Source organism: Rhipicephalus microplus, chromosome 10, assembly GCF_043290135.1.
Source record: "Rhipicephalus microplus isolate Deutch F79 chromosome 10, USDA_Rmic, whole genome shotgun sequence".
In the NCBI taxonomy this organism is placed as follows: Eukaryota; Metazoa; Arthropoda; class Arachnida; order Ixodida; family Ixodidae; genus Rhipicephalus; species Rhipicephalus microplus.
In genome coordinates, this window is record NC_134709.1 from 51,650,017 (window position 1) to 51,673,754 (window position 23,738).

Below are 23,738 nucleotides of genomic sequence, written 5' to 3' on the forward strand. Positions count from 1 at the left end.
AGTGGGACGCCCTTAAGCTTCGCCTTTAAGAGCTGAACGCGACAGCGATACCCTGTCTCTAGTAAAGTAGGAAATGGGCTAGTTGAAACATACTCATCACGATCAGTGCACGAAAACTGAACAAAAATTCTATGAAGTGCACGACTCAAGCGCTGTCTAAAAGCTGGAAGTTCAATGGAAGAAACGTTTGTTCCATTAAACTCTCAGTTGTCGTAGAGCGCTTGTGTCGTGCACTTTATTGCGTTTTTGTTCAGTTTTTGTGAACTGATCGTGATGAGCCTGTCCCTAGTGCGTACAGAGTTTAAAATGGTTCGTGTCGGTGAAGCTTTCGCATACGGCTGTATTCTGTGTAACCGTTAGCATACTTTAAACCACGGGGGCAATTGTGCATGTGAGATCTTTTCGAGCTTGGTATGCGCCCACTAATGGCTTCAAAGAAAAAGGCGCTGTAACGTGTCTGCCTTTCGCAGTGGGTGGCCCGCTTTAAACCATGAATTCATGGCAATCGCATGTTCTGATGCCCGATCGCGACATTCGCTTGTACCAGGCATCATTACTATATTACATGTTGCACTGTGAAGCATGTATACGGGAAGCGTTTGTTTGTAAAGTATGCAGGTTAATTTCACCGCTTTTGCAAGCACAAGAAGTTATTTTCACTGCATTTCCAAGAAGATGCGCGGCTCTGAGGTAGAACACCCACTTGCCACGCAAACGACCCAGGTTCGAACCTCATTTAAGCTGAGAATTCTTATTTGCATCTTTTTTTTTTATTTTTCGGTCACGCATAAGATGATTTTTCACTCATGACCAACGATGCCGACACCGGAATATCTGCGAAACTAGCTGTGTTAGTGAATAATAATGGTGACCTCAAACTTTACTGCTTTTTGCCAGACACAACAGGGAAGAGATTAAGACCATAAAAATAAACAAGGTGTACGTGAAACATAAATCTGTATGGATTTCTAGAACCTTTTTTGTCAACAAAAAGTTGGTTGGTGTCCATCATTTGGAACAGTGCACCTGTAGGATTTGAAATGCAAATTAAGTCATGTGAGGAGTGCAGAAAATTCGCAGGGGTCCCTTAAGCATTTACCTAGGATAACATGAAGGCACAAATAAACGATTGCAGCTATCTTGCTGTGATTTCTGTCACACAAACGTCACTTTTTAAGAATTCCTAGTCACACGAACGTCATAGAGACGACAAGGACACGTCTCAAGTCAAGTTGTGGTCATGTGACAATGCTAAATCAAGCAAACACCACAAAGACAAAGTTGACGTGCAGCAAGCACATGGGTGGTCTAGCTGGCAGAAAGGCAGTTTTTGCTGGAGAACCGTTCTAATGAAACATAGAAAGCTTTTTAGCCTTAATAAATGGGCCATTTTCACTACACCCTTAAACTGCAATTGGCTTTCCTCCAGGTTAGCTTAGCTGACGATGTTGGTCCCACATATCACTCACTCAGGGACCAGTCCAAATTTTTCGTCAGCAAGAAAGGTTTCTGCAAGTAGGATCCACATGAATTGATCTGGCAACTTCATGACACAAATGAGAAAATGACAATTTTTCCTTTCTGTAAACCTCCCCTGCCCCTCTTTCCCAAGATTCCACAAAAATGATTTGTAAACCTCCCTTGCGCCTCTTTCCCAAGATTCTACAAAAATGATTCGCCAAGACTTCACATTATGCACTTTTTATACGTATAACGTCTCCACCGAAACACTGCCACCACAGAAACAGCCTGTACTAGCTGCTTTTAAGAACACAGTGGTGGACTTGCAAGTACTAATTTCAAGAGAGCAATATCAATGCTAACAGTGTTTTAAACTATAAAACATTCACTTAAAGTGGGCTTTTCAAAGCTACTTTAGAATTTTCATTTCTTGAAAAGATTGACAGCAATCGTTTAACTATAAAGGCAGATGTGAAATAAACAATCGTAGTGAGTCTGGAAAGCATAGGCTAGTTTTATGGCTACGACAGCAGTTGAGGAACATTTTTTTATTATCTACATATCTGTCAGCTTGGAAGCTCGTGCTAAGGCTTGCTTCAACTCTAGAAGGTTATTGGAAAAACAAAATTTACAGCATTACACCTAAGTTCATCATATGTACAACACACATAGCATACAGGCATCTGTGGAGCTTGAAGTGACATAATAATACTGGTATAACTAGTAAGATCTCCATAAGAAAAAAAATCTTCAAAACATTGTGAAGTACATGCTATAAACAAAATTATAAGTTATGCAATATAAGTTAAGGGTTGGGACTTTGAAGCACACACTAGACGCACTACACGTGCCACGCTCTCGGGTCAAAGAGAACAAGGTGAGATTCTTATTAGGTACAGGAGGAATGACCACACAGCCAGGAGACACTGTAAGTGTGGAGAAAGACAACCCAGAAGTCGCAGTAGCTAGCAACGAGACAGTAGTACAACGAGACAAGATCATTGAGTTATCACCATTAGGAAGTTTCCGCGAAGTCTTCAGCGGAACAGCGAGTTTGCACGGCACAGTCACGTTCGATGCTGGAGTCCTTCGCGATGATCATCCCAAGACAGTCGTCCACTAAAACCTCAGTTATGTCCCCATAAGAACAATGAAAGAAGCGTGCTCATCACAAGCGACTGACAGGACAGCTGCTGCTTCTTAGCAGCGGGCATTTTGCAGCAGTCAAGATGTCTTTACAAGGTGTTAGCAGTCATGCATTTCTGCTCACATTCAATGCATAAGTGAACCAAACAGGAGCGACTACATCGCAGAAAAATCAAATAGCAAGCATGTGACAGCCTTAAATAACTTACATTTGCAGGAAGCTATTTTTAACAAGTTTTTAAGGCAGCATTGCTTTAGAAGCAGGCTATGATATTTACAGCAGACATTTGTTTGCTGCGCATGTATGCAGGCCACAGGTTCTGCCGCGCTTAAGTGTTTCTAAAATTCTCCTCAACACACTTCTTCTTCTACCACGCTCTATCATTTTTTCCCTCTATTCATAAATAAGGCATAGAGCTGTGCTCGTATATCCTAGCTTCGGAAATGATGCGACGTATTAGGCTAAAATAGGCGCTTCCAGAGAAGAGCACGTGAACCAACACCATCTCAGGAAACGTAAAGGGACACTCAATAGAAGAGCAATTTTTTTTTCGTACGAGTAAATTACTTTTTCACACTTGTAAAATAACCACGCTTACCGCGAGGAGACGTTCGGTGAGCGCAAAACAAAACGCGACTAGTGACACCGCCTTGAAGTTCCCGCAACAAGCGCGGTGACGTCATAGATTCTGACGGCGTCTGACAGGTCCTACGCTGTTTCTAATCGGTAAAAACGAAGTACTGAGGGGGCCAGAGACTTAACACAACAAGTTTCGGGAAATTCCGTTAAGCCTGTGTAGCAAAAATATTCTTCGAAGTTTTATGACTTCAACCTTAATATTTAGGCGCGAAATTTAAATATAATAATTGATGGTGAAATTAAAGATATTAAGACTTCGAATATCGATCTAAACCGACCCGCTGTTTCGCTTTAGCGTCCCTTTAACACCTGAACTCACCGCTGCTACCTTGAAGAGGGCGATGTACGCGCGAAATCCTCCTCCGCAGCAGACGACGGCAAGCGCGCTTGAGCCGTCCTTCGTCACAGCATCGCGCCCACCACGTCGCCTTCGTCTTCCGACGCCGAAAAGTTACTGTTGATGCTAAAACTGCGACCGATGCGCAGTTCGGACAGCGCGTGGCCGTCTACGAGCACGCTGTTCCCGCCGTCGTGGTTGGGCGTGCCGGGAGTCGAATTCTTGCGAGGAGCCGACGCCGTCAGGTTTCCCCTCGAGTTGGCACGCGACCGCGGCGCCTGGCGACTCGTCGTCTTCGCCGGCAGCCGGCGCATGGCCGCCAGCAGCTTCTCCACGACCGGAGTGTACGCGGCCACTTCTTCGACGAGCGCGTAGCGGTGCGACAGCAGCTCGAGCTGCATGTCGCGATCACGGAGCAACTCCTCCTGCTTGCGTATCCGTTCCTCGGCGACCGTCAACTGCGCCTCCAGCTCGGCTATGCGCGCGTCCTTGGCGTCGCCCACGTCGCGAATGCGCGTCTGCATCGCCTCGTCCTTCTTGATGAGCGCCTCGGCCTGCTCCTGCACGGTGCGCTCGAGTTCGGCCACCTTGACGTGCAGCAGCTGCAGGTGGTCGTTGGCCTCCTTGATGCTGCTCCGGGTCGGGCTAGGACTAACTTTCGACTGGAACATGGCCCCGCGCCCGACCGGCGGCGCCGGTCCGCGGCTCGGTCGCGTGGTCGCTTCACCTTTGGGCGATATCGTTGTGCGACGGAGAGCCCCGCGCCAAGGACACGGATGAGCCGGCTTGTGCTACGTGCTTGCGGAGCGGTTTCCGCACGTTTCTACGTCGGACGCCATGTCTAATTGGCTCGCATTGGATGTGGATTTCGCACTTTGCGGACAGCCACAAAGAGTGTATAAAACTGCGTGCACCACAAGACCGTAACAACTTCAAACACTTGTTAAATTTTTCTGCTTAAACGTTTTATGTTGTTTTTATAATGTTTATTTTTATTAATTCATGCTAAACTATTTGAACACTAAAATGATAACTGCATTGCAGCGCCACACAACAAATGACTTTGCGCTAAAGACCCAACGATCTCTGGCGCCAGATTTTGCAGCCCGCTCAAAAGTGCGCGGAGTATGCGAGATCCGGTAAACCTGGCGTGAATGGCCGCCGTTTAAATGATAGTGCTCGGATCGAGTCGCCGAAACGCGCGAACGAAGGACTGAGACGAGAAGATGCACATCAAGAGCATCACCATCGACGGCTTCAAGTCGTACGGGCAGCGGGTCGACATCAAGGGATTCGACCCGCTCTTCAATGCCATTACGGGACTTAACGGCAGCGGCAAAAGCAACATCTTAGACTCTATATGTTTCGTGCTGGGCATCAGCAACTTGCAGCAGGTGCGCGCCGTCAACCTGCAAGACCTGGTGTACAAGAACGGACAGGCGGGTATCACCAAGGCCACGGTTTCCATCACCTTCGACAACCGCGACTCGCGCCAGAAACCCGTTGGCTACGAACATTACGATGAGTTCACCATCACCAGACAGGTACGTTACGTTAGAGCAGGCAGTCCGGTAAGCAAATACGGTACCGTATGACTGCCTATACTGCTCCTACTTTCTAGCTTCTTTTGTTTTTTGCTAGTGAAGGCACCCCAACAACACAAAAGCGTTTTAAAAAGTTTTGCTCTTGTTCGAACTGGCAAAAAGAAACGGCAGCTAGGATGTTAACTGTGTTAAGGCGTTTATTAGCCGGCAACGAGCGAGAATATATAATGGCGACAGTCACAGCCAAGCACGGGCTCTCAGCGCGAGCGGCGTCCTTGTTGGGTAGCCCCACTAGAAGGTACTCAAGAGTTCGACCCATTTCAGAGTTCGGAGGCTTCGCTGCAATTACCCCGGGGTCGAAGAGGAAGCCGCCTGGCGACCTAACAGCTTGTTATTATGAGCGGGTCATAATAAGCCTTCTGGCGCTCCACGTTGACGATGTCTCGCCCACGGCGGCGCATGTCCGAAGATTGTTCAACGGGTTCGATCAGATAGTTGACGGGTGAGGTGCGCTCGATGACACGGTAGGGGCCTTCGTATTTGGGACGTAGCTTGGACGAGAGGCCAGCTGCAGAGGTCGGGATCGAGAGCCATACAAGCGCACCAGGAAGGAACGTGGGCTCAGAAGTGGTGGAGCCATCACGAATACTCTTCTGCCGCCCTTGCTCTTGCATCGTAAAAGTCTTGGCAAGCTCACGACACTCTTCAGCAAGCCTGGCTGTCTCGGAAATAGGTGCACACTCAGATGGATCCGGCGTGTACGGGAGGATCGTGTCCATGGTGTGCGACGGGTGCCTTCCGTACAGCAAGTAGAAAGGTGAAAAACCAGTCGTGCTCTGAGGGGCGGTGTTGTAGGCGTAGGTGACGAAGGGCAGTATATTATCCCAATTAGTGTGGTTGGCAGCGACGTACATAGAAAGCATGTCGCCGAGGGTGCGGTTAAAGCGTTCGGTGAGGCCATTCGTCTGTGGGTGGTAAGCAGTAGTTTTGCGGTGGACAGAATGGCACTCCGTCAGAATGGCTTCGACGACTTCCGACAAGAAGACATAGCCTCGATCGCTGAGAAGCTCTTGGGGTGGTCCGTGGCGCAGTATAAATCGATGCAGCAGGAAGGACGCAACATCGCGCGCAGCAGCCGCAGGGAGAGCGGCGGTTTCGGCGTATCGCGTTAAATGGTCAACGGCAACGATGGCCCAGCGGTTACCAGCCGACGTCAGAGGAAGTGGTCCATACAAATCGATACCTACGCGGCCAAAGGGACGGTCAGGGCAAGGTAGCGGTTGTAGACTGGCGTGCGACATGTGGGCTGACGGTTTACGGCGTTGGCAAGTGAGGCAGAGCGAACGAACTGCTGCACATAGCGGTACATCCCGCGCCAGAAGTAGCGTTGTCGAATGCGATAATAGGTTTTGAATACCCCAGAGTGTGCACATTGCGGATCAGAATGGAAGGATTCACATATCTCTGACCGCAGACTGTGGGGTATCACGAGTAACCACTGCCGGCCGTCGGCGTCGTAATTGCGTCGGTGTAGGAGGCCGTCACGAATGGCGAGATTGCGAGCTTGACGACGCAAGGCACGCGTGGATGGCGTTGCGGATGGATCAGAGAGCATGTCGATGAGCGGGCTGATCCAATTATCCTTTCGCTGTTCGGTAGCGATGATGTCAACATCAATGGCAGAAACAGCAGCCGAGGATACTGAGCAGAGCACATCACCTTCAGGCAGAGGGGAGCGCGAGAGGGCGTCGGCGTCGGCATGCTGGCGTCCGTTGCGGTACAGCACGCGGATATCGTAGTCTTGTAAGCGAAGAGCCCAACGGGCGAGACGGCCTGAGGGATCCTTCAATGATGAAAGCCAGCATAGTGCATGATGGTCGGTGACGACATCGAATGGGCGACCATACAAATAAGGTCGAAACTTTGTAAGAGCCCAGACAATCGCCAGGCACTCTTTCTCCGTGACGGTGTAGTTTTTCTCGGCTCTCGTGAGCGTACGGCTTGCATATGCTACGACATATTCAGGGAATCCGGGTTTTCGCCGCGCCAGGACAGCGCCGAGGCCTACTCCGCTGGCGTCCGTGTGCACCTCCGTTGGGGCTGTAGGGTCGTAGTGGCGTAGAATGGGAGGCGACGTCAACAAATGGCGGAGCTTCGCAAACGCGTCGTCGCACTCGGGTGACCATGAATTGAAGGGCCCGTTGCTTCCAAGGAGCTTCGTCAGCGGTGATATGATCGTAGCGAAATTTCGTATGAAGCGTCGGAAGTATGGGCACAGGCCCACGAAACTACGCAGTTCTTTGACAGATGCAGGTTTAGGGAATTCGGCCACGGCCTGAAGCTTGGCAGGATCAGGAAGAATGCCGTCTTTGGACACGACGTACCCCAGTATGGTGAGTTGCCGTGCTGCAAAGCGGCACTTTTTCAGATTTAGTTGTAAGCCGGCATTGCTCACACGTGTGAAAACTTCTTTCAGACGTTGGAGATGCGTGGAGAAATCCGGAGCAAAGACAATGACATCGTCGAGGTAACACAAGCACGTGTACCATTTCAAGTTGCGCAGAACGGCGTCCATCATGCGCTCAAAGGTCGCAGGTGCATTACATAGACCAAACGGCATGACGTTGAACTCGTACAAGCCGTCTGGCGTGACGAAGGCGGTCTTTGGTCAAGCGTCGTCAGCCATGGGTAACCCCGAGCGCAGATCGAGAGAAGAAAAAAAATCGGCTCCATGAAGGCTGTCAATCGCGTCATCGATGCGTGGCAGTGGATAAACATTCTTGCGAGTGATCTTATTGAGCCGTCTGTAGTCCACACAGAACCGCACAGAACCGTCTTTCTTCGCAACAAGAACAACAGGTGACGCCCATGGACTGTCCGAGGGCCGAATAACGTCGCGTCGGAGCATATCGTCAACCTGATCATTAATTACTCGACGTTCAGCAGGCGACACGTGATATGGACGTTGCCGTAAAGGTGGATGGGCACCAGTGTCGATGCGATGCGTAACAACGGACGTGCGACCGAGAGAACTTCGCCCGACATCGAAAGAAGAACGATATTCTTGTAACAGGTCCAGAAGTTGGGAACGCTGTACGGCCGTAAGGTTGTCAGCGATGGAGGGGCCAAATACATCAGCAGACGACGAATCAGAAGTGGAAACAGCATTGATGGTACACGACCTGGGAGCGCGCGTGTCATCGGGTACGTCCAGGACTTGTGCGTCGTCGACTGGTTCCACTCTGCCGAGACATTCCCCTCGAAGCAAGGTAACAGCGTACGGGGACGGGTTGGTTACAAAAATAGCAGTGTGGCCCTGGTTGACCTGCACGGTCGCGAAAGGTACTAGCAACCCTTTCCTGCTGCAAGCGCGGTCAGATGGCGAAACAAGTCCAGTGGTGTCGGAGAGACCAGCGCAGTAGACAGACACAACTGTCGTCGAGTTTGGAGGCACTGTTGTATCGTCTTTCGTTAGAATCTTGCTCAGTGTCGGGGGACTGTCTTCTGACGTCAAATGCGAGAAGGGTGAGAGCTCAATTTCGGCGGCGGCACAATGGATGACGGCGTCATGGCGGGAGAGAAAGTCCCATCCCAGGATGACGTCATGAGAGCATGCCTGAATGATGATGAACTGGGCGACATACAGAACGTCCTGGATGACAACGCGAGCTGTGCACCCTGCTGTAGGATGAATCCGGTGCAAACTTGCAGTACGGAGGGATAACCCAGAAAGTGGCGTCGTCACTTTTCGAAGTAAGCGGCAGAGTTTTTCGTCCATAACTGATACGGCAGCTCCAGTGTCAATAAGAGCCGATGCACAAACACCGTCCACAAGCACGTCAATGACATTCGAGGGGCTGCTCTGAGGGCTTTCACATTGCGATAGCGTCGCAGTCCTTGCCTCAGGGACTGCGACGACTAGTTTTCCCGCTCATGAGCTGCCGCACTTGGCCGCATGGGAGACAGGGAACGGCGTCGTGGAGACGGTGATATTCGAGATGGACCTGGGCGAGATCGAGGTGGCATAGACGGCGGTTCTTCGCGATAAGGACGGCTGAGTTGGCCAGCAACAGGTGAAGAAATTGGAGCCGGCTGTTTGCGAGTGCAATAACGGGCCACGTGACCGGCGTAACCGCAGGCAAAGCAGATGGGCCGGTTGTCAGGTGTGCGCCATCTGTTCACCGGGGTAGGTCTCACCCATGTCGCAAGGGCTGATGGACGGAACGGTGGCTGCATGGTGGACTGAAGCTGAGGCTGAGGGGTTAGTCAACATACGTAGCGGGCACACCCGCTGCAAAGGACGGAGGTCGAGTGGCAGCTTCGGCGTAAGTCAGAGGGGCGGTTGCTGGAACGACTTGGGGTGGCCTGGCGACCACTTGCGCGTAACTCAGGGGCGCAGGAGCCGGAGGCTGTGGAGGGTGGTACGCAGGCATTACCTCCGCTATTTCCTGTTCAATCGCTCGGCGGATGGGAGGGAGAACGGTAGTAGCCGATTGTTGAACAGCAGCTTGGTGGGCAAAGGGCAGGAGCGAGAACTGACGCGCGATTTCCTCGCGGATAAAGGACTTCAGGTCTGCCATCAACGCCACTTGGTCACAACTGGCCTCCAAGCCAGCAAGCGTTGCAGCTCGTGGTGGGGAGCGTCGGGTCATCGAACGCTGCCGGCGGAGCTCCTTGTAGCTCTGGCACAGTGTGATGACCTCAGCCACTGTGCCGGAGTTTTTGGCAAGCAGTATTGTGAAGGCATCATCGTCAATGCCTTTCATGATGTTTCGGATCTTGTCAGACTCGCACATGGTGAGATTGGATTTGTTACATAGGTCCAGGACATCTTCAATATAGCTGGTGAATGACTCACCAGCCTCCTGAGCACGTTCACGCAAACGCTGCTCGGCTTGCAGCTTGCGAACAGCAGGGCGGCCGAAGACGTTGACGATTGCGGTCTTGAAATCGGACCAGGTGGCAAAATCGGACGCGTGGTTGTTGTACCACAAACTGGCGACACCGGCAAGGTAAAACACCAAGTTGGTCAGCTTGCCGTCCTCGTCCCATTTGTTGGGGACGCTCACGCGCTCGTAAATGGCGAGCCAGTCCTCCGCGTCAGTGCCATCAGCGCCAGTGAAGATGGGTGGATCGCGGATTCTGGGGACACCGGGACAAGGGGGTGGCATTGGAGGGGGCGTTTGCTGAGAAGCGTCGTGGTACATAGTAGATGGCAGGGTACGTGATCGTAGCTCCAAAGGCATAGACAGGGATCGCAGCACTCTCCACCAAATTGTTAAGGCGTTTATTAGCCGGCAACGAGCGAGAATATATAATGGCGACAGTCACAGCCAAGCACGGGCTCTCAGCGCGAGCGGCGTCCTTGTTGGGTAGCCCCACTAGAAGGTACTCAAGAGTTCGACCCATTTCAGAGTTTGGAGGCTTCGCTGCAACTGCAAAGATCGATACAGTAGAAGAAACGGCCATAGCGCTAGCACTCTCAACGTGTGCTGAGGCAGCAGTAATACTGGTTCCTGAGCGGCTCGTCAAAATTTTCAGAAAGAAAGAATTTCCAGGCAAGCCTCAGAAATTCTCGCCACTGCTGCAAAGAAGGACCTACCCGAAACGTGCATCGTTTGGACTCGGGGTCGCAAGTCTCTGATGGGAAATGAGGCAGCTGATGCCTTCGTCTGAGCTCCTGTTCACCGGGCCTTCCTACAGGAAGCACTAGGGAAGGGAGAAGATGTACTTAAAAAGTACAACGAAATGCTGCATCGCTACAGGCTAGGCAGAAGAATTTATCCACCAGCTCGCCTCAGCCTGGCTAGGGAAGAGGCAGTAACTCTCGGGAAGCTGCAAACGAACACCTACGTTCCCCGAACGCTACTTCATCGCATCTCGCCAAGTGATCACTCGTACATCTGTGAGTACTGTGATGTCCCGGACAGCTCATGTCGTATGGTATGGGGATGCAGATAAAACCCTGGAACCAATGCACTAACTTAAAAGCAGTGGGAGGCCAAGTTATCTGACCCGGGCCTGAAGAATCAGTGAAACCGAGTTCAATGGGCATGGAAGATGACGAAGGCCAGCAGCTACCTGGAATAAGGTACTTGCTCAAACTAAAAGTTCTTCGTCTCTCTCTTTCTCTCTAACGGGCGATGTCCAAATCCAACCTGCAAGAAACTCGTATTGGCATTCGAGCTACAGCAGTTTGTGTCGCACACGAATGCTTGTCTGCGTTTGTGATGCAAAGGCGTGTCTCTAGACCTTGCTTGTTTGTAACTCGTGTAAATGTGCCAGTTAAACATGTGTTCTTTTTGTAAGCAAAGCACCTCCCAAGAGTAGAAGCCGGGGTGCCAGCCTCAACCCCTCCTCGATCACATCACTGCAAGGTTGTCACGCCTCGTTGTCTTCCGTCACTGGAACTGGGAGCGGTGAAAGCACAAGCGTGAAAGGAGAAGCATTACTGTACTGCCTTGCTGTACTTGAGTACCGTGTTTCCGTAACTTGCAAAGAGAGTCTATGTCCATTCGTGTGGACAGGTGAGGGTGGGTCTCCCGAAATGCTTGGGTGTTCATTGCTGTCCGCAACGCATTGTTTACCGAAACACTAGTTTCGGCTTTGACAATTTACGAGCTTTCGAATAATTGCAAGCTTTTATTCAAATAGCAAGCTTTACCTGTTATCATCTCAATGGCTTCATTGCATGAAGTTGTAGCTTTGTCTGGGTCCAAGGGTGGCGTCAGCGTAGGACTTAGCTGCCATTCCCAGCAGCAAAATAACGTATTCAAAACACAGAGTATAAGTTTTTAGCCTCCTGCCCCGCTGTCGCAAGTTTAAAAACAAGAAATTAAGAAGCTGCGCTCTTCAGTTAAAAAAATTTCTGCGAAAATGGGCAATCGCAGTCGTTACATACTGTACCATACGTAGCCTATTGCCATTAAGGATAGCTTCTGTTGGCACTAGTTGGCGCATGTGTTGTTCCTACATGCAGGCCTTTTTGAACTCTGCAGCACTGCTTTCATAATCCATTGTTCTCATTGAAGCAGGATCGAGAAGCATGTATTTCCTCACTAGCATGTACATGAATATGTTGCAGTGAAGTATTGGAACACATTCTGCAGTTTAGCGGTTCTCTTGTGTATTAAGTGGCATAAAAAAATTCATTGCCATTTTGAAACTTTCTGTGCTTCTTGACCGCCTTTTTTTCTTTTTGTTACTACATGAGGTCCTGATTGGTCGATAATTTGTTGTGATGTCATCAACGACGTGCATCATGCGTGCGCCGCTTGGAACTAGACCGTGTCCTTTGCATTGGTGTTACAAAAATGCACTCGATATTTAGATTTTTAGCCCGCTCTTACATTGGAGCTTTTGTCGAATCATTATTTTTGGCAACTCGCAGAAATGTGATTTGCCTTCAAAGAGCAGTTGCTGCTTTTGAAATTGTTTTTAGTTACGAAAAGGAAAATACAAAGAAGTAATTGCGCATTGTTGTCGAGGCACGAAGCTTACAGGTGTGTTTCTAAGCTGTACTGTGGTGTGAACAGATTTTGCGCACGGTATTGTGCAAGGCACTTGTGTACAACATAAAAGTCTGCTACTTGGGAGAACCCGATTATTTAATAATTAATGCAGTGGCTTCATTTACCCATGCTAAATGTCATTTCTTGAATGCAGTTTGTCAATGTGTGTCTTGACTTTCTTTCTTCTTGCCTTTGTGGGTTCAAATGATTACAGTGAAGTGATATGTTCCGAAAAAAGACTTTATCTAAGTGTCACAAGTACAAAGACTTGCTTCCACACATGTAACATTGCATGGCAAAAGTGCAGAATCTCGCCAGGTTTCACACCTTGTGAAATGGGCAGTGAGGGAGTAGTTTAAAACGCCCACCTATTACAAAGTGCTCAGGCATAATGGATTATCATCGGGCACAGCATAAACCAAATGTGCTGCTGCATAGATGTGCACATAGCCCTATGAGTGCATAGTAGGTACTTGGCTAATTCGCACCGGGAAATGAAGCACTGCAGACAACTGAGAAGGGAATGCAAATAGAGCTCGATTACATTCTGTTCCACTCTTCAATTCAAACATTAAGCATCGAAGCTTTTTTTGTGTGTGTGTGTTATGAACTGGTTCCAAACTCCATTTAATAGTTGTTGTTTTTCGAGTCAAGCGTGCGACAATTTCTTGTGTGGCACAATAGCTCATCTCACGTTTGTTCAAGCATGGAACATCATCAGTGGCCAATGCCGTATTCGAGTCTAATTCAAGCTGGCCTATACGTTGGCCCCTCTAATGTTCCTGTACCCCTCCGATTTTGCTCCAACTCTTTATTGGATGCAGGTGGTCGTAGGCGGCAGAAACAAATACCTCATCAATGGTGTGACGGCGACCAGTAACCGAGTGCAGGACCTGTTTGGGTCGGTGCAGCTGAACGTCAACAACCCTCACTTCCTCATCATGCAGGGTCGGATCACCAAGGTGCTCAACATGAAGCCACCCGAGGTTTGTTCATTAAGACTGTCGTGTGGGCGCGATATTTCTTGGGACCGTGGTAAATCGTGCCTGCACGATTGAGCGGGGCACACCACTACTCGCTTGCCGTTATAGTCTATTACAAGCTAAGTTATAAGCTAAGAAAGAAGGGGAAAAAAAGTCTGCATCTCCTGTTTCACAGATAATTAGCACATGTGTTCCACCCGACGATGCTTGCATGCTTTCTCGCTACAGACCCACATTTGTGTTGCTGGTTTAAGGACAGAAACTTCAACGTCTTGATATATTTTTTTGGAGATTCTGACATCACTGCTCAACCAAACTCGGATGTTTTCTATAGCAACGACAAACCATCAATTCTTCAGAAACTGACGAAACGACTGTGGTGGGTGCACGCTGTATGAAGCGTTCGACTAGCCGTATCGTTCTTTTGGCAAACTGTGCTTCAGCTATGAGGGGGAACTAGCACAAACGAGTGAACAAGCTTTTCGCTAGCATAACCGGGCCTCACCGAGCTAAGTTGCAGCCATATTTTTTTATTTCTTCGGTTGTAACTAAGTATAGTCTGTTCTGTGCAACCATCAAACTACTGTCGAACATATGGGGTTTCCTTGAAGATTTTCGACTGTTTTTTTTTTTTCTTTCTTGGAGAACCCGTTTCATTTCGCAAAGCGTGGAGCCTGCTCATTTGTGCAGAACTTACTGGTCGACTTGTAGTCGTTTGAAGAAAGTGCATAATATTACTACACCTTCCATTGCAGATCTTGGCCATGATCGAGGAAGCAGCTGGCACGCGTATGTACGAGAGCAAGAAGCAAGTAGCGCAGCGCACCATTGAGAAGAAGGAAGCCAAGCTGGCTGAACTGGACAGCGTAAGGCCTGCCTTCATAATACAGTAGAGCCCTTTGATGAGTCTCTAAAGGGGCCCTGAATCACTTTTTTGAGTAACCATGGAATTAGTTTGCTGGAAAATTGTATTACCTCACAAATTGAATGCCGCAAAAATTTCAAGAATCCGTTCAGTACGAGCGGAGTTCTGTCATGAATTTTTTTTGTCACACGCTGCTGTCACATTCTCTCGTCCCGTTGAAAGCTCTGGAAGCTGAGCAGGGAGGGATGGGAGGGGCAAACAAAAAATATCACTCGCGCCTCGTGACCTTTATTTTTTTTTTCTTTTTTTTTCTTTGAATACGCAGCCTTTTCAGTGCAATCGCGTGCGCACGCGTGGACAAGTGACGGCCTCTCGTGGCGACCTCTGTAACAACAGAGCGCGCCATGTTAAAATCAGCCAATGGCTGATAGATGGGCTTACTGGGATTATTTTCCGTGATTTATCGAGAAAAGACAAAGCTATTTTTAGTTGACTTTGATAATTTATTGTGAATTCCAGGCCGTGTGCTGCGCTATAATATTTGGGTCGTATGTTGTCAGGAGCCTCTACTACCGATCGGCAGCGTTTTCTGACCATGCTCAAAAAAGTGTTGCAAGGCCCCCTTAAAGGTCAACTCCGGCGATATTTTTTTAAGGTCATTAAATCTCGATCAAATTCGCCAGCTACGTTCCTTTTTACGCTCCCATCATGCCGAATTACAGGCTGGAGAGATAGATTCATTACAAATGAATTTTAATTGCCCCAACACTTTCCACCTCACTTCCCGGAATCATTTGCAACATTGGGTGCGGGGTGTCATTTTCAACAAAGCAGAAAGGACTGAATAGAGGCGCCGCTTCATCGCCTGCTATCTGCAAGGCAACATTTGTACGCATTTGACCAGCCCTTTGTCGGCTCAGGGTGCGAATATCGCTTCGTTGTAATCGTGCGTGCAATGAGTGGCTAGTGGTGTCGCGTTGTGGGCTGCAAACGATTTCCTATGTAGTTATCTTGACAGTCGTGGAACACTCGCACCTAACAACTGCCCTGTGTCTCTATGGTACTGTTTTAGCTAGCAGTGCCATTTTACTGCAAGCAAAGTACGGTAATACTGTACTGGTTAAAGAGTGCACATGCATGAAAATTACCGTGGAGAAACTGCTTCCGCATCGTATGCAGGGTGCACCGCGTCTGGGCCTATCCGTATATGCTTAGCCGTTCGTCACGCGAAAGGTGGCTCATATTTATACTAAATACCTTTGGCCTTAGCACTGCGATGTTCAGTGACAGCATTGCACACTTGCGCACGTTTCCCACAGCAATATTAAGAAATTTTACTGTGGCCAGCATATTGTGACATTGCTATCATTTACAGTTCAGTTTGGATAACACCAGACTTGGGGCAGTCTGGTGATGACAGACAGGAAGATAGTCTTAACTGCTACCATATTTACTGCATTCTAAGAGCCACCTTTCTTTTTTTTTTTCATTGTCTTTTTTTCTGCAAAATTTACAAAATATGCACATAACATGCAAATGTTTAGAGCCGGGGGAGAACCAAAGTGCAAATTTTTAGAGATGTGTAAAATTGTTGAGAGGCATTAAATTGAGTGTACCTGCTTTATTTATGACTGGGTCAAAAAACGACTATTGAGCCTTCTTGAATCCAAGACACTCCTTGCTTGCTAGGTCCTGTCCCGCTATCCTCATTATTCCTTTGTTTGATCAATGAAACTAACGCTTGCCTTAGCCAACCTTGCCAATCAGCAAAGCATCTGCTGCTCTTTATTGGCAAGAAATTGCAAACAGTCAGACATTTTTTCCCTATTTATGGGCACTGTTTCAGTAGTATTACTCATTGCTGTGAAGTTGTTATAGCCTTGTGCACTAATAATTAATTGGTGATATCCTATACCTTAAAGAAATAATTGTGCGACAAAAACAGGGACGAGAAAGAAACGACAAACTGCAGCAATGTAGTTTGTCATTTCCTTCCTGTCCCTGTTTTTGTCGCGCTATTATTAGTTTAAGATGTAAGTGCACCAACTTGCCCAATTGTTCCTTCTGGTGATTATATATATTGCTTAACACGCCTGCACTCATTATGGGCGGTACCATGTCATTGAATTTCCCTGTGCTCACATTCTGAGCCACTTTCAGAGGCTATAGCACTACTTCAGGCCAGTAGGAACTGGCTAGAAGGGATTTGATATGGCTGAATTTCGCAACACAAGAACTAGTAGATTATAAAAGCAAAAAGCTTGCCGACTTGTGGTAAGGGATTTTCAATGCGCATTCAAAGTTTCGCACTACGTCATGCATGTAATTTGCACAATATCCTCATAACATTCTTGATGGCACTTCAGGTACTGAACGAAGAGATTACGCCTACCTTGAACAAGCTGAAGGAGGAGAGGCAGGCTTACCTGGACTACACAAAGGTGTCGAGAGAGTTGGACCACCTGACAAAGTTGTACGTCGCATGGCAGTACGTCCAGACCGAGGTCAGTGTTTACTGCAAATTATGTAACATTCTGACACCCTTGGCTCTGTGTCTGTTATTATTTGCTCTTCTGCAAATAAAAATAATAACCTTTTTCGAGTAGCGTCTCCCCTTAACGAAAATTCATTTTAGCAACATGTGTATCGTACTTACTTGCACGTGAATCGCATTCTTAGTTCACAATATCTTGTGAATGGCCATAGTTACCGTCTGCATGAAGCTCACTAATTATGTATGGCCGGTAAAGCTTGTAGCAAAGCCACAAACAGGGCTGGTGGATAATAATTATGTGTTAAAGATAAAGACATTGGAAAGGGCCTGGCTTGCGTAACCTACGTTGTTGAACCCAGTTATAACAATGTCCGAAGGGCGACGAAAAATCCGTTGTTATATAACTAATAATTCTTACGAGTTTGAACCCCTTTATGAGAGGCACGCTCTGGGCAGCCATTCTTGGCTTTTATACGAGACGTCTCTTATAAGCAGGGTACCTCGTACGAATTTTCTTATCAACCCGTATTTTACCGTAGGCAAGCTTTGCCATAGGTATTCAAACAAGTTCTTGTTGTTGGTCTAGTTTTTAAATTCCTTCACAGCAGTAGGCAAAACAACCTGAGAGAAGCGATAGAGAAAATTTTAATCTCTTGGCATCATCGCGCAAGTTCACGTGGCACCGTCCTGTTAGCATGTCCACAATGCTTGTTCCGCTTCCTCACGTGCAGGAGCTAAGTCGTAACTCGAAGGAGAAGCTGGAGAAAACGCAGGCAACTGTCCAGCAGTCCAAGGCCTCCGTCGAAGAGCTGCAGGCCAAGGCTAAAGAAATGGGCGAGGTCATCGCAGCCATGGAGCGTAAGAAGGACCTGGTAAGGTTTTGTGCGTGGTTTCCACGTTGTGGAGGGCTTAGCTGTGGATTATAAGCATCCCTTTTAACAGTTGAGCTGTTTAAGCTCTCCTTCCGGTGGGTTTTTTGGGCCAGAAAACTGTCATCGTCGTCACGAGTAGCCTCTACCTTGTACGATTCAAGCTCAAAATACTCAATCCTCGATATAATGGAGCCAGACATAATGAAGTATCGGTCATAACAAAGTAAATGAAGAATAGTCTTGCAATATAGTGTTAGGAGTAGACCTTTATAACAAATATAACAATAAATATAATAGATATAGCAAACTTGTTTTTGTGTAATATGTTACTTCGTTATAAAGAGGTTCGAGTGTATGACGAACTGTCTAAAAATGTGTCGATGTTGAAAGAAAATGAGGCAATACTTTTGGTGCCACTTTTGATAATCAATGTTAATTAGTGCAATTAAATGTAATTGTAATTAGTCATTTGTAATTTCTGTATAAAAGTCAATTAGGCTCAAAACTGGGCTTTTGTCAATTTTAAATTTAGGTTCAACCGTTAGAAAGTGATTTAGCTTGAATAATTTCAGCTTGAATAATGTGTGATGTATATTATAAAGAAAAATGGGCATATTTGTCATAACCCAACTAACATGCGCATTTTCATTTAGTTGAAAGAAGTCATGTGCTAATATAGATTTTTTTTTTTTTTTTGGAGGGGGGAATTAAAATGAGGTGGAAGCAACTGTGAATAATGGCAGAATTTCACTTTCTAGAGTGCAAGTGAGAATGCATTTCTAGAGTGCATTTAAGAATTGAAATGATCAATATAAGGCATATAAGCTGGCAGAGCAAGCTTTTAAATTTAAAGAAGGAAAAAGTATTGTTGGCGTAATGGGTTCCTTTAACCTTAAAAGGGTACTAACACAAACATTTTGGTTGTTTTTTTCTGCAGTGTGTTTCTGGGGGCCTTTTAGTCATAACACAACACATCGTTTTCTATAGAGTTTGACAGATAATTAATTATAGTCTCGTTATTACTGACCAGTTTCTGTTTCAAAAACTACAAGCCGCAGCCTGAAACAATCGCCACCTAGTGGGTGCAATGCTCGATCATGTCAGTGCACAGAACAGTTTTTTTTTTGAAGAGGAAATGGGACAGCAATGTCATCAACCACAAAACTTTCAACTCGTTTGCTGAGGCCGGGGAGCAGCTGCCGAGTAATACCTTATTTACTCGCGTAATTTGGGCCTTTGCATAATTCTAACACCCCTAATAATAAGCCAGGTTTACTTGAAAGTAAAATATTCACTCGCATATTTTGCGCTCCCCAACCCGCTCGAGCCAGCGCACGCGTGCACCTCTTCGAGCAGGCAAATGCAGTCTAACGAGCTGGGAGTGCGAAGTCCCTTCGAGGACTTCCCATGAACTAGGGTCCCTAGATTACCAGACCCGCCTGAAACCTCAAACCTATTAACGAGTCACCGGAACTGCTTGAGCGTTTGCCTCTCTCTATCTCCCCATCTCTACCACCGTGCGAATGCACGCTCGCATCACAGCATGGACAAATTTCTGCATCGAAGGCATACGAAGGCCTGTCTCACCATAGCGTTTGTGCCGCAACGCATGTGTGATTGATTTTTGAAGTTTAGGTTACGCCACTCTTCCACTGCATTTTTACTATTTTCCTGTAATGGGTTACAATAATTATATATTTTTCAAAATTCAAGGTCTCTTTTATAAAGTTTGCCTAAGAAAACGGGAACCGTGCTGCCGCCAAGCACTTCAGCGTGATGTTCTTCAACCTGTGATGATCGGCGCGATCAATAGGGGAAAAAGCAGAAGAATGCGCTCTTGTTTTCTGCTTTTCAAGACCTTTTCATTCATGTGTGAACGCTTAGGTCCTCCGATATTGTCGTGTTGTATGACCTTGTTTCTCCCAGAATTGTCGAGAAGAGCGTCAAGAAAATGGGGCATTTGAACGCGCTCCGTGGAACCGAGGACGATGCGCTTTGGGAGGGCGGTGACAGTGGCCGCTACGATGATTATCAATTGGACCTCTCGGCCATGATTCCAATTAGACCGAGTGTGACTGGATCTGACTAGTTAAAGACCATGCTAATTCTGTTAAATTAGCAAGTACACTTTCAGGGTGTCTACCAACCTGGAAAACCTGGAAAACCTGGAAAAGTCAGGGAATTGGAACACGCCTGGAAAAGTCAGGGAATTTCTGAAAAATCCGGCCAGGTCATGGAAACTGACTGTAGTCTTTCAGATCGTCACGAAAATATTCATTAGCATTAATCAAAGCTTTAAAAATTGCTCCTTAAACCACACAGAATAGCTAAGCAGAAGCATAGTTAAAAAAAGCAGTGCATAGCTGGCGCTTCTACTTTCTGAGTACAACGTTACTCACGCGCATAAAATTGTGCATGTTTGTCTTGGCCGCGATCTCGGCTCGGCTTGAGGGTTTTCTGGTTAGGCTGGAAGTGCCATCAGCAGAGGGCAAGGTGCACAGAATATGCGAGTCGTAATTATTTTTTTTACTGAAATGTGTAGTTTACAGGTGCGTAAATTGGACTGGGATACAAAAACAGTAGTAGAGTAAATATGGTAATCCAGATCGGATCCAATCCAATCCAATCCACATATCAAGATGCCTGGGCTGCAGCAATATTGCCATTCTTCTTGTGATGCCGTGAGCATGCAGTGAGTTGCTATGCCTCTTGCGAAGAAGTGTTCGTTTAACCCTTATTGGGTGAACGCGGAAATATCCGAGCACGCCTCATGGATTAGAGCAGTGCCGAACGATACAAGTAAGGCTCACTGTGCAGCATGCCAGAAGACTTTCTCGCTTAGCAATATGGGCATCGCTGCTGTCTCCAGTCACGCTGTGAGCAAGAAACACCTAACTGCTGTGAGCATTGTGCAAAGTGCTTCCCAGACAAACATTCGCGCGTTTTTCGGTGCTGGACCCAACTTGCCGTGTTCCATGACTGCTACGACTACGAGTGAATGTGTATCGACTGTGCCAAGCACGAGTGCTGAAAGCGTGCCTGCTAAACCGGTGGCCGTCGCGCCTGACGGGAAGGCATCCTTAAATGGGTTTCTGGTCAAAAAATGTGTCACGAAAGAAGAAGTTGTTTGGTGTCTGAACACTATAGCGACCCATGGATCGTTTCGTTCAGCAGCAGCGTCAGTGGCGCTTTTTCCCATCATGTTCCCCACGTGCGACGTCGCGAAGAAGTTGCAACTTGGTAAGGACAAAGTTGGCTATACAATTTGTTACGGTATAGCCCCGCACTTCCGAAACAGGCTGCTATCAAAGCTGCATAGTGTCCCACACGTGGTCGTGGCTTTTGACGAGTCCCTGAACAAAATTGCTCAGAAAAAGCAAATGGACGTTTTGGTCAGGTTTTGGGACCCAGCTGACGACGTTGTCAAAACCAGCTACCTGACGTCCTGTTTTTTAGGACACACTCGCGCAGAAGATTTAGCTGCCGCTTTCAAAAAGGCCACTGAGAACATTGAGCCGGCAAAAATACTTCAACTTTCGATGGATGGTCCAAACGTCAATTTGAAGTTGTTGAAGTCGTTGAAGCAAGAGTTTTCTGCGTCTGATGGAAATCAGAATATTGTGGGCATTGGAAGCTGCGGACTGCACGTTGTGAGTGGTGCATTTAAAACAGGCCACAATGTGACAAAGTGGAACACAGTAGTGTTTCTTAGAAGCTTGTACAATTTGTTCAAAACATCCCGATGCTACCTTTTCTCGCAACAGCACTGGACGGCCTGTTGCGGTCACTGCTGGGACGAATCGTGCTAAAGGAAAAGCTGGATGCTGTAAGCACATTTTCAAAACTGATAAAAATTGATCTGGAGAACCCAAACAACATCATTGGTATAGCTGCCTTTGACATAGGCCTTGCCGCCAAAAGTGAGTTGCGAAAGATCACTAAACCATCTCACACTGCGGTGGTAAGTGTCAAAAAAGAATGCATCTTATTTATTAAGGCCTGTTCAGCAAAGATAATCGAAAGATCACCTCTGAAATACAAGCTGACAAGGGGGGCCAGTTGCTTAAACCCAGCAGTTTGTGCCGCTTCTGTGGAAGCTGGCCAGAAGCAGCTAAACATTGCACTTGAAGTACTTATAGAGCATGGGCACCTTACAGGCCTACAAGGAGAGAGAGCAAGTAGATCATATGTACAAGTGTGCTCGAACAGCACTGCACAAGTGCGTTTGCGAAAATTTGATTGTGCAAGAGAGCGCTTGGAGAAGCGGTGGGTGGAACTCTGTGCAAGTTCTCATGAAGAGCTACTGCTGTTTGTGAAGATTGTGCTGTGCCTTTCACATGGAAATTCTTCCGTGGAGCGGGGATTTTCAGTGAACAAGGAATGTCTTGTGGAAAATATGAAGGAGGAGTCACTTGTAGCACAAAGGTTAGTGTACGATGAGGTGTCTGCAGCAGGTGGTGTTGCAGAAGTTGACGTAACAGACAAGATGATAGACATGGTTCGAAGTTCCAACATCAAATGGAAGGAAGACCTGGAGAGGAAAAAGAAGGAACGGTTGGACGTATTGGATGCTGAAAGGAAAAAGAAGAGGACTGCGGCTCTTGTGAAAGAGCTTGAATCAAAGAAGCAAAAACTGATGGAAGACGCACAGCTTCAGGTCTCCATGCTGCAGCAAGAGATTGAATCCTTGAAACAGTGAAGGCATTGCCGATGCAAGTAAACAAGCTTTTCTGTTTGTCGAGGGACAATTATTGTGTCTTTGAATATTTTATTTATTGTAAAAAATGCTTTCAGACAAGGGAATGCAATAAAGCAGCATGGTTTCCATTTTATATGAGCGCCTCATAATTTCTTTTTACTGCTCAGGAGTTTGTTTTCCAGTGCGCAGTTTCTTCCAAGCAGACATACCGGTCATGGAATTTGCTTGAAATGGTCATGGAAAACCTGGAAAAGTCAGGGAATTTGGAAAAATGTAATTGGTAGACACCCTGACTTTGCTTGTGATTCAATTTATATATGTTTTTATGGTATACTGCACATGTTAGGACTATCGCACATTATTTCATATGCATTCGCGAAATCTCTTCGTAATTTGCAGCACCCCCTTCTCGGAGCCCGAAAACCGCGAAAAAAAGTGCGCAAATTATGTGAGTAAACACAGTAGTCTGCTAGAGCAAACACGGCCAAAGAATAACTTGCTGCAGCGTTGTCACTTTAGTGAAGTAGGGGGTCCCAATAACACGATGAAGCTGGTCATTCGTGTAAACTTCAAAATTAATTAAAAATACCTTCCAAGCTATATTCATTGTTGATATTCTGCAGGTGAAATACGCATGTTTTCGGCAATTGATTCCGCAGGCTATCTTGGCTGCGAAATTTTGTCAGTACCGTTTCAAAGGGACACTAAAAGCAAATATTAAGTCAGCGGTGATTGTTCAAATAGCACTCCAGAAACCTCGTAGTATTACTTGTGTGCCAAGGAAGGGCCTGTTTTGAAATAAAATCCGTTTTAGTGGTTCGCATCAAGTTTGCGCACTTCAAATTAACCGCTTCAAGAAGCGGACTGACTGGACCGTCTAATGTCACTGTTGCCATGCACAAAGTTTTCCGACTTTACCGGGCTAGTGGCAGCAGACCCAAAGTGGCGGGAGCCAAAGCAGCAACAATGGCCATTGATTAATTTCCCGCCATTGGCTCCAAGATTGCAGACGTTTTTTGGTTCAACTGGGCCCCGCTAGATGGCACCACCTGCCCAGTGTAACTGCGCGAAAATTGAGTTTTTGAACCACTCGCGCCATTCCCCATAGTAACGTCTGGCGGTTCTTTTTTCCATGAATCAAACAGAAACGAACATGCAGCATTTTATTGCGCCTCTTGATGCACGA

At 47.1% G+C, this 23,738-nt stretch overlaps 2 protein-coding genes across 2 annotated transcripts in view; one reads left to right on the forward strand and one right to left on the reverse strand.

Annotated features, from left to right (window-relative positions):
* LOC119185224 (uncharacterized) overlaps positions 1-3,645 on the reverse strand; it is a 43,378-nt gene extending 39,733 nt beyond the window's left edge. Inside the window, exon 1 of the mRNA XM_075875635.1 lies at positions 3,567-3,645. The gene's annotated coding sequence lies outside the window, so the exon portion shown is untranslated. The remainder of the gene's footprint in view (positions 1-3,566) is intronic.
* A 1,016-nt stretch (positions 3,646-4,661) lies between these two features.
* SMC2 (structural maintenance of chromosomes 2) overlaps positions 4,662-23,738 on the forward strand; it is a 92,791-nt gene continuing 73,714 nt past the window's right edge. The window contains exons 1-5 of the mRNA XM_037431662.2: positions 4,662-5,128; positions 13,464-13,625; positions 14,378-14,488; positions 16,854-16,991; positions 17,713-17,853. Of these exons, the coding sequence (XP_037287559.2) occupies positions 4,811-5,128; positions 13,464-13,625; positions 14,378-14,488; positions 16,854-16,991; positions 17,713-17,853 (870 nt within the window). The 5' untranslated portion in view covers positions 4,662-4,810. The remainder of the gene's footprint in view (positions 5,129-13,463; positions 13,626-14,377; positions 14,489-16,853; positions 16,992-17,712; positions 17,854-23,738) is intronic.